Genomic DNA, 9,833 nt, shown 5'->3' with positions numbered 1-9,833 from the left:
GCAATGGTGCATGAAGCCTCAGAAGGCAGCAGTAAGCCCATCTGCCTGCTGGGGTTTGGTGTCACACAGTCACTTACAGCATGTTTGCACTATGCTTATAGTGAAGAGGGAAATAGTAGTGAACCACAGCCAGAACTGGCCAGGGGTTTTCTTCAAGACGGAGTTAGGCCAAAGCGAAACTCTTTCTTCAATCTCTGCCGTAGGCTTTTATTAAACTGGTGACGGGTAAAACCAGATCCTGCCCCTGTTTTAAGAGGTTGATGTAACTCTGCCCTATCCATCTGCATTAAAACTTGGATCAGAGATTGAGCAAACAAACCACCCCAAGCCTGGTGGTCTATGCCCTGTGCTGGGGGAGTGGGGGGCTTAGAAGGGAGTTTGGGGAGGAGCTGTTTTGCCTCCTGCCAACAGCCTGCAGCACCCTCCTGCTCCATCTTTGCTCTTAGCTCTGTAGTCAGCAGTTACTGCATTCTATGTTCTGGCTGCTGCCTGATGTGGGCACAGCCTTCCGCATTTCCTGGGGGCAAGGGGGGGGAATAGTGAAGAGTGTAATGATAGTGAGCGCATCACCCGATAGGGAAAATGGTGCAAGAACGGTGGCGTTAGAACAGCGGGAGTAAACTTACCCATACAATTCAGATTACACCTGCAGGAAATGCAGGTGTTGAGAAATGTGCAGTTCCAGCAGCCCTGTTCCTAGTGCATGATGCACCAAGCCAGAGGAGGGCAGGGAATGAGCCACATAAATAGTCCTCAGCTCTCCTTGGCTGGAAACACATGTCCAAGCTGTTAGAAGCCTGCAGGAATAACCCCCCCCCCAACTTTGTCTTCTCTCCCCATTCCCAGTCACTGAGGTATCGATTCCATTGCCTGGTACTGCTGCCGTCCTGCAGGCTGAGCGGCCTCTTGTTCTCCCAGTGAGTGTAGAAACTGGTTTATTTCCTTTCTAGAGCCATGTTACATGTTTAAAAAGTGGTCATGTTTCCCCGTAACCTTCTCTAGCTTTAGGAATTCCAGTTCTGGTACTTGCCATCATTTGTCAAGCAAGATTTCATTAAACTGACTTTTCACTGTGTGCTTTTCTCCCCTTGTTCTTTGGGTTTTCTGTGCACTGATGTGCTGAAACTGACCTCTAGAGTCTTGCTCAAGGAGACTCTTAAAGGCAGTCTTGATTCCTGTCGGCCTTCTATCCATGAGTTGAATGGGGGGGATATGTTAAATGTGTAATTCCTGATGGAATTCTGAGAGCTTCCCTCCATGGGACCATGGAAAGGTGAAGTAGTGATGTTGTATTTGATGGTCAAGGGACCGGTCGGGCCCCAGCTGGAGGCCAATGGCTGCAAGTCCCTGCGCTTCCAGCCAGCTGTACACATGGGAAGCGGCTTTGACACCGGTTGTAGCTCCCTGGTTGTAGCTCCCTGGTTGTATTCCTTTGCGCAGGCAACGTAAAATTCCTCTTCTGAAGAGTCTGGAGCAATTCTCTAATGGCAGGAGTTGCCTGAGAACTGTCTATGGAGACCTCAGAGCAGCTCCAGAGCCTAAAGGGGCTGCAGGAAACCTGGAGAGGGGCTTGGGACAAGGGCCTGTAGGGACAGGCCAAGGGGAATGGCTTGAACCTGCCCGAGGGGAGACTGAGCTGAGCTCTGGGGCAGAAGCTCTTCCCTGTGAGGGTGCTGAGGTGCTGGCACAGGGTGCCCAGAGAAGCTGTGGCTGCCCCATCCCTGGCAGTGCTCAAGGCCAGGTTGGACACAGGGGCTTGGAGCAAGCTGCTCTATGGAAGGGGTCCCTGCCCGGGGCAGGGGTTGGGGCTGGAGGGGCTTTAAAGCCCGTTCAACACAAACCACTCCATGACCACCCCCAGGTCTCCCCGGAGCCTCCTCTTCGGGCTGAACAACCCCAGCGCTCTCCGCCCTCAACCGCACCCCGCAACCCCCCCCCGGGGACCAGAGCGCGCACATCGCAGCGTTGCTTTGGGTCGGACACGGGGCTCGCACACCCGAGAGCACCGCGGGGCCGCCGCGGGCCGCCGAAGCCTCCCTAAAGCAGCCGCAGGGGAGCGCCCGGGCGGCGGAACCCGTTCGGGGCCGCCGGGATTCGAACCGGGGGCCCCAGGAGCCTCGGGCAGCGCCCGCCCCGGCCCGGCTGCGGCCCGGCGGGCGGGGCTGACGGGGCGGCGCGGGCGGGTCCTGCGCGCCTCTCCTCTCGCGAGAGCTCGCGGCCGCGGCCGTGCCCTTGCGGCGCCATGGCGGGGTACTGGGACGGGCCCGAGGGCGAGCAGTGCCCGCGCCGCACCTGGCTCACGGCGAGGGTGGGCGCCGCCGCCGGTGAGCGCCGCGGGCGGGGGCCGGCACCGGCACCGGGGGCGCGGGCGGGGCCGCGCCGCGCTCGCTGACCCCGTGCTGTGTTGCAGGCTTGATCGGCGCCGCGTACCGCATCATCCTGCTGCAGCCCGGCACGGCCCTGGCCGCCGTGCAGATGGCGGCGGTGGACACGGTCACCATGGGTGAGGGCCTCGGACACCGGCCTCTAGGGACAGGCCGAGGGGAGCGGCGTGAACCGGCCCGAGGGGAGGCTGGGATGAGCGCTGGGGCAGAAGCTCTGCCCTGTGAGGGTGCTGAGGCGCTGGCACAGGGTGCCCAGAGAAGCTGTGGCTGCCCCATCCCTGGCAGTGCTCAAGGCCAGGTTGGGCACAGGGGCTTGGAGCAAGCTGCTCCAGTGGAAGGGGTCCCTGCCCGGGGCTGGAGCTGGAGGAGCTTTAGGGTCCCTTCAACCCAACCCATTCCATGACCCCGCTGATGGCCGGGAGGGACCGGAGGGGCCTTGCCTGATGCTCGCTCTCACTGCAGCAGCCAGAAGGGGATGCCTGCGGGTAACCGAAAGCAGAGCTCGCTTCGCTCCCCTCTTTCCTCCCGTTGTGCCGCTCCGCACCCGTCACAGTCCGGGTGCTCCCGGTTCCTTGAGGGGTTTTGTTGGGTTCAGCCCTGGGGTTGTGCCTCTCGTTCGCAGCCACGCTGGGGGCGGTGTTCGGCGTCACGACCTGCCTCAGTGCCGAGATCCGGGAGAAGCCGGAGGATCCCCTGAACTACTTCCTAGGGGGCTGTGCCTCAGGAGCCATCATTGGGGCGAGAAGTAAGTGCGGACAGTGGCTGAGGGGGAACGGGCCCCCGCTGGGCTTAGAAGCGGTTCTAGAGGGGGAAAATGTCCGTGACCCCTGATGTCACCTCCTCACCCGAGTTCATTCCGTGCCCGCTTGGTTGATGCTCCACTGTGCGAGTGTGCGAAAGTAAATACCGCTGCAGAGTGGCACCAGAGGTGACACCAGAGCGAGTCACAGAATGAGACCAGCGCTGGCCCAGTCCTGCTGGCTGTAGCTGTCAGTTCTACCTTGGAACTGCGGGGTATGGAAGAAGGAGCTGTGGAAACCCACGTGTGCTTGGGACCAAACGGGCTTTATGTTACCTGGGAGATGCCTTCTGACATCTGCCCTGGGCCTTGCAGCCTCTGCAGGGCTTGTTCAGCTCCGCTTTCTGTAGCATTCAGACTGTGTTAAAGGTGGGAGGCATTCACCGAGGTTGGAAGGGGGATGAAACTGATCCTTACTTTTCCTGGCTGCTGAGCTGACGGGAGATGGAAGCAGGGTTGTTGGTTGTGTCACTGGGGTGCACGGTGTGAGGCTGCCTGTGGAAGGAGATGGGGGTGGATTGGAGGAATTGGTATTGCCAATTGGAAGCTAAAAGCATGAGAAAATGTAAACCCGGGTCACTTTGCTGGTTTCTCTTGGCAAACGACGCTCCTGAGGCTCAAGGGGCTGTGACAGTGCTAGAATAGGTCTGTCACGGTCTCCTGGATAGCGCTGTGTGCACTAAGGGATCTTTCCTGCTCTGCTGTGTTGTTCCCAGCTCACAATTACTTCACCGGTACCATGTCCTGTTTGGGGTTTGGGATCACTGCTGCCCTCGTGAAGATCGGTAACAAGGAGGGCTGGAGGCTGACGGGACCGCCCAAGCTGTGACCGTGGCCTTGCCCTGCGGGCCGGGCTGGGAATGCTCCGTGGAAGGAGGCTCTGCGGAATAAAGATGCTGGCGAATCGACAGCTGAAACCACAGAAGTGCGGGGCCGTGGAGCCGCGGGACGGGGAGCTCCATCTGCTGCTCCTGCTGAGGCCCCGGGAGGCCGCGGAGCGGCTGCGAGGGCTGGAGCAGCTCTGCTCTGAGCCAGGCTGGGAGAGCCGGGCTGGGGCAGCCTGGAGAGGAGAAGGCTCCTGAAGGGGAGACCTGAGAGCAGCTCCAGTGCCTGAAGGGGCTGCGGGGAGCCTGGGGAGGGGCTTGGGACCAGGGCCTGGCGGGGGTGGGGCTGGGTGAGCTTCGAGGCCCCTTCAGCACCGGCTGCGGCTCACAGCAAGTGGCAGAGCGGCCCCGGGGCGGGCTGGGGGGGGGGGGGGGCCCGGGAGCACGGCGGGGGGAGGGGCCCGGCGCTGCGCGGGGCCCCCGTGAAGGGGGTGGGGGAGGGGCGCGGGGCGCAGCGCGCGCACGAGCGGGGCTGCCTCGGGCCCGGCCCGCGCCCACGTGCCCGCGCGCTATAATTACCGCGCCGCATTCCCGCGCGGTCACGGCCCAGGGCGAGCTCCGGAGCCGCGGAGCGGAGCGGGGACCCCCCAGCGAGGGACACGTGACTCGCGACACGTGAGGCGGCGCCGGGCGGGGGGCGGCGGCGGTGGCTTCTGCGGCAGGGTCCAGTGGGGCACCGGGCTGGGCAATGGGGCTGCAGGGTCCAATGGGGCACCGGGCTGGGCAATGGGGCTGCGGGGTTCAGTGGGGCACCGGGCTGGGCAATGGGGCTGCGGGGTCCAGTGGGGCACCGGGCTGGGCAATGGGGCTGCAGGGTCCAGTGGGGCACCAGGCTGGGCAATGGGGCTGCAGGGTTCAGTGAGGCTGCAGGGTTCAGTGGGGCACCGGGCTGGGCGGTGGGGCTGCGGGGTTCAGTGGGGCACCGGGCTGGGCAATGGGGCTGCAGGGTTCAGTGAGGCTGCAGGGTTCAGTGGGGCACCGGGCTGGGCGGTGGGGCTGCGGGGTTCAGTGGGGCACCGGGCTGGGCAATGGGGCTGCAGGGTCCAGTGGGGCACCGGGCTGGGCAATGGGGCTGCAGGGTTCAGTGAGGCTGCGGGGTTCAGTGGGGCACCGGGCTGGGCAATGGGGCTGCAGGGTCCAGTGGGGCACCGGGCTGGGCAATGGGGCTGCAGGGTTCAGTGAGGCTGCAGGGTTCAGTGGGGCACCGGGCTGGGCAGTGGGGCTGCGGGGTTCAGTGGGGCACCGGGCTGGGCAGTGGGGCTGCAGGGTCCAGTGGGGCACCGGGCTGGGCAATGGGGCTGCAGGGTTCAGTGGGGCTGCAGGGTTCAGTGGGGCACCGGGCTGGGCAATGGGGCTGCGGGGTTCAGTGGGGCACCGGGCTGGGCAGTGGGGCTGCAGGGTTCAGTGGGGCACTGGGCTGGGCAATGGGGCTGCAGGGTTCAGTGGGGCACCGGGCTGGGCAATGGGGCTGCAGGGTTCAGTGGGGCACCGGGCTGGGCAGTGGGGCTGCAGGGTTCAGTGGGGCACTGGGCTGGGCAATGGGGCTGCAGGGTTCAGTGGGGCACCGGGCTGGGCAGTGGGGCTGCGGGGCTGCTGGGTGCACTCTGTGTGGGTGGTTTCACCCCGAGGGCTCAGCCATGAGGCAGGTGAGCGCCAGCAGCCTCAGGTACAAGGCAGCAGCGTGGCCTCAGCTCTCGCCTATGGGGCTGCGGTTTTGCAAGAGGCATCGAGTTCAGTTATGGGGCGGTAGCAAAGCCAGGTGGCCCCAGCTGTGGGGTGGCGGCTTTGGCGATGGACCCAGTGGCCCTCACTGCAGGGCAGTGCCGCGTCCCCAGCCAGAGGCTCTGGCCGCGGGATGGGTTCAGCGCTGACCCCGCTCCCTGCGGTCCCGCAGGCAGGATGTGGGTTGCAGAGGGGCCGGCCCCAGCCCAGTGGAACCTGCGGGACAGGGCCCATGCCCGACGCGTCCTGGCCGCGGCCGACGACCTCCGCGCCACGGGGCAGCTCGTGGACGTGTGCGTGGGCCCAGAGGGTGACATGGCCCACGCTGTGGTCCTGGCCTCCGTCAGCTCCTTCTTCCTTCGCTTCCTGGAGGGCAGGAGCAGGGAGCAGCACCAGGGCCCCCCGCCCCATATCCCCCTGCCCCCCGGCGTCACGCTGTGGGGCTGGAGGGCCGTGCTGGCCTTCGCCTACGGCGGAGCCGTGCCCCGCGGCCGCAGGAAGGAGGTGGAGGAGGCTGCCCGGGCGCTGGGGGCCCCGCGGGTGGCGGCCGCCTGCGCCCTGTGCCTGGACGGGGACTCCCAGGAGGGGGGTCCCGAGCCGCTGGAGGAGCAGTGGGAGACGCTCAGAGCCATGGGGCAGCTGCACGCCAGGGGCCTGGGCTGCGACCTCCAGCTCCAGGCAGGGGACGAGGTCATCGCAGGTGAGCGGGGGGCCCCCAGGAGGGGCTGAGGACGGGGACCGGGACAGGCGGGTCCCCGGCAGGGGCGAGGAGCCCCTCGGTGTGGGGCTGGGGGGGTCCTCTGCTGCCCCCCCACCGCCCCTCTCCCCCCAGTCCAGCGCCTGGCCCTGAGCTGCTCCTGCGACTTCTTCCGCGCCCTCTTCACGTGCCCCATGCGAGAGGCCGCCCACGACCCCGCCGCCCCGCTGGCCACGGGGCTGTCCCCCGCCGAGCTGCGCCTGCTCCTCGCCTTCGCCTACAGCGGGGCTGTGGCCGGGCCGTGGGCCGCGGTGCTGGAGGCAGCCGAGACCTCCCTGCGCTACCAGGCCTGGGGGCTCCTCACGCTCTGCATGGATGTCTTCACGCACGGCCTGACCCCAGCCACTGGCCCAGATGTCCTGGCCTTCGCGGTGGGTTACGGGCTGGCCCAGGTGAGCCGCGTAGCCGAGGACTACATCTTGGCCACCTTCCCCAGCGTGGTGGCCACGCCGGCCTTCCTGGATCTTCCTGCGCACGTGCTCATCCACCTCCTCCGTTCCGACGGTCTCAACGTCCTCCATGAGCTGGAGGCTTTGGAAGCAGCATCCCGGTGGCTTGCGGCCAATGGAGATGGCCAAGAGGACGTGGCCAAGGAAGTGCTGTCCTCTGTTCGCTTCGCCCTCATGTCCACCTGGGAGCTGAAGAAGGTGCCGGCGGTGACCGCAGGGGTAGCGGACGCGAAGCTCGTCCGGGAGCTCATAGTGGCGAGCCTGGCCCCCATGGCCCAGCTGCCGTGCCGGGTGCGATCCCTGCAGGAGGTGGTCGTGGTTTGCGGTGGGGAGAAGCTGGCGTCCAACCTGGCGGCCCGCAAGCCCAGCAGACACCTCTGGTTCGCCCACCGCTACCTCAGCGCTGTGGGGCTGGTGAAGAAGGTGGAGTGGAGGGCGCTGGGGCACTTCCCTGACGGCCCCCGCTTCCGCCACGCTACAGCGGTGGTGGGCAACACCCTCTACATCCTGGGCGGAAAGCACTACTACGGGGTCCGTGACACCCTGGCCAGTGTCTACAGGTGAGGGCCTAAAGGTGCTGAGCGGCACCGCGCGCTCGGAGGAGGTGCTGGTGAAGCCGGAGCTGCGCCATGGCCCCCGGGCGCTGTGGTGCCGCAGTTGGGGTGGCCCCAGGGCATTTGGGTGCAGCGCTGGGAGGTGCTCCCCGCTCGGGGCCGTGGTAGCTTTGTGGGGTCGGGCCGGGGGGTCCTGTCTGGAGATGCCCCAGGGCGTGCAGCGGCTTTGGTGCTGCGCGAGAGGAGGGGCTATTCCCTGCGAGGCGCCCGCGCGGCTCCAGGCCGTGGCGGAATTGGGTGCTGCGGGTAACAGCTCAGCTCCTGCCCCCGCAGGTACCAGCCCATGGACGACTCCTGGCAGCGCCTGGCCAGCATGAGCTGCGGCCGGAGCTGCTTCCCCGCCGCGGCGCTCGGGGGATTCATCTACGCACTGGGGGGCAGCTCGGGGGAGCTCTACTGCACGGACACCGTGGAGGGCTACGACCTGGCCAACGACACCTGGAGGTGAGGCCGCTGCGCGCAGGCACTCGCTTTTCTCTGCCCCAGGAACCCCCTGCACTGGCAGTGGTGGCCATTGAGTGGTCTTTGGGCCACTGAGCCCTCAATGGAGAATGGCCCAGAGGGGCCTTTGGGAGAGGTCTCGTGGCTGTTGAGCAGCCGTGACCCTGGGGGTCACTGGGTGTTGGCCCCTGTCACCTACTGGGTGATGAATGGGGTTTTGGCCAAGACAGATCAGTTCCAGCTGTGTTCACTGCGTGTTGGCCAATACTGTCCATTGAGGGAGCCCACTTGGGTTGACCAGCGGTGGGGTTTGGAGTCTATGAAGTGTTGAAGTGATGGCCCTTGGGCGTCCATTGTGTGCGAGCTGATGCTGCCCGCTGGGGCTCCTCGGTGCGGGCCAGGCTGCCTGCTGGGCACGCAGCGCAGCACGTGGAGAGCTCCCGGCAGGTTCTCCCCATGGGGCAGCCCTGCCCGCCCTCCCTTCACCCCCTCCCTCTCTCCTCGCCCAGGCGGTGCCAGCCCCTGCCGATGGCTCTGTGTGGGCACGCGGCGTGTGCCCTGGACGGTGCCCTCTACGTGTCGGGGGGCTGTGATGAGGCGTCCCAGTGCCAGGCGGCCCTCCTGCGCTACGTCCCGGGTGCTGCCGCCAAGCTCCTGGCCCCCATGAATGGCCCCCGGGCCGGGCACATCATGGAGGAGGCGGGCGGGCAGCTCTATGTGGCCGGGGGGCTGTGCCAGCGCGCCGGGCAGACGGGCTACAGGGACCAGTTGGCCTTTGAGGTCTACAGCCCCAAGCTGGACGCCTGGGTCCTGCTCAGCCCCCTGCCCCGTGCCCATGTAGTTGGGGGTGCGGCTGTGGTGGGGGGGGAGCTGCTCGTCCTGGGCGGGTACAGCCATGAGACCTACCAGGACACCCACCTGATCCACGCCTACCAGCCCGGTGCCCGGCGCTGGATCACCCGGGGCACCTTGCCCCATGCCTACACTGAGCTCCAAGCCTGTGTCCTCACTGTCCCCCCTGCCTTGCGTGGCCCCAGCTGCCCTGAGGACCCCTCGAGATCACCTGAAACCCCCAATAGTGCTTAGGGGGGGCTTCAGAGCTCTGCACCCCAGGTATCCTGGCATCCCCCGGTAGCATCCCTGTGCACCTTTGTGGACAAGGTCACCGGCAGATCCATCCTTCACAATGGGTTCTTCCTGTGGTTTCCAGCAATGCTGCACCCCAGGGTAGGTGCCCTAGACTGTGGGGACCCCATGGGACAGAAGGACCGCCCCCCTGCAGCCCTGTGCCTCCAGGGATGCTCGCTCTGCTCTGAGCCCTTCAGTGGGAGATGGGGATCCCCCAATTCCCCCCCATACTTGGGTGGAATAAAAGTGGCTCTGGAAGTGCCCCTCTGGGTCCTGTTGTTTCTGCTGGGAGCCCACACATCCAGGTGCTTCTCGCAAGGAAGAGGGGGAGAGCAGGAGCCCTGAGTGCCCTGCATGGGTGGAGGGGGGACGAGGAGGTGGGGCGAGGGCTCTGGGGTGCCCGTGTTCACGGCTCCGTGCATGAGTCTTGGCAGTGAGAGGCACCTCGGGATGCGTGGGGGATCCTGAGCCCGCAGCTCCCCAGGGCAGTGCTTTAGATGTGCTCTGAAATGGGCGCTGAGCAGGGGGGACAATCACCCCCCGGGAGCCCCTGCCGCTGTTCCCCCAGCCCAGGCTCCTGGGTGCCAGGCTGCACTTCTGGGTCTTCCCCTTCCTGTCAACCAGGACCTGGAGCGCTGTGCCCGCAGCTCTGCTC

General features: G+C 65.8%; 2 protein-coding genes across 3 annotated transcripts; both read left to right on the top strand.

Annotated features, from left to right (window-relative positions):
* The first annotated feature begins 2,206 nt into the window (after positions 1–2,206).
* NDUFA11 (NADH:ubiquinone oxidoreductase subunit A11) lies at positions 2,207–4,091 on the top strand. Its single transcript, XM_065699708.1, has 4 exons — positions 2,207–2,324; positions 2,411–2,503; positions 3,007–3,129; positions 3,900–4,091. The coding sequence occupies exons 1-4, from the start codon at positions 2,243–2,245 to the stop codon at positions 4,010–4,012; spliced, it is 411 nt and encodes a 136-aa protein (XP_065555780.1). The 5' UTR covers positions 2,207–2,242; the 3' UTR covers positions 4,013–4,091.
* A 418-nt stretch (positions 4,092–4,509) lies between these two features.
* On the top strand, positions 4,510–9,441 carry KLHL33 (kelch like family member 33). Of its 2 annotated transcripts, XM_065699650.1 has the most exons (5): positions 4,510–4,682; positions 5,962–6,489; positions 6,622–7,555; positions 7,883–8,053; positions 8,560–9,441. In XM_065699650.1, the coding sequence occupies exons 2-5, from the start codon at positions 5,967–5,969 to the stop codon at positions 9,134–9,136; spliced, it is 2,205 nt and encodes a 734-aa protein (XP_065555722.1). In that variant the 5' UTR covers positions 4,510–4,682; positions 5,962–5,966; the 3' UTR covers positions 9,137–9,441. The 2 variants fall into 2 exon arrangements, with proteins under 2 accessions (XP_065555722.1, XP_065555721.1); XM_065699649.1 differs by lacking the exon at positions 4,510–4,682 and having other exon boundaries at positions 5,613–6,489.
* The last annotated feature ends 392 nt before the right edge of the window (positions 9,442–9,833 follow it).

This window comes from Lathamus discolor, chromosome 21 (assembly GCF_037157495.1).
Source record: "Lathamus discolor isolate bLatDis1 chromosome 21, bLatDis1.hap1, whole genome shotgun sequence".
Taxonomy (NCBI): Eukaryota; Metazoa; Chordata; class Aves; order Psittaciformes; family Psittacidae; genus Lathamus; species Lathamus discolor.
This window is presented reverse-complemented; position numbering and strand designations above follow the sequence as displayed.

Bases quoted from the DNA above. Each gene is read 5' to 3' on its own strand.
- NDUFA11 (XM_065699708.1), top strand. From the start codon at position 2,243: ATGGCGGGGTACTGGGACGGGCCCGAGGGCGAGCAGTGCCCGCGCCGC. The intron at 2,504-3,006 runs GTGAGGGCCTCG...TCTCGTTCGCAG, and splicing joins GGTGGACACGGTCACCATGG to CCACGCTGGGGGCGGTGTTC. The intron at 3,130-3,899 runs GTAAGTGCGGAC...TGTTGTTCCCAG, and splicing joins AGCCATCATTGGGGCGAGAA to CTCACAATTACTTCACCGGT.
- KLHL33 (XM_065699649.1), top strand. From the start codon at position 5,859: ATGGACCCAGTGGCCCTCACTGCAGGGCAGTGCCGCGTCCCCAGCCAG. The intron at 6,490-6,621 runs GTGAGCGGGGGG...CTCTCCCCCCAG, and splicing joins AGGGGACGAGGTCATCGCAG to TCCAGCGCCTGGCCCTGAGC. The intron at 7,556-7,882 runs GTGAGGGCCTAA...CTGCCCCCGCAG, and splicing joins ACCCTGGCCAGTGTCTACAG to GTACCAGCCCATGGACGACT.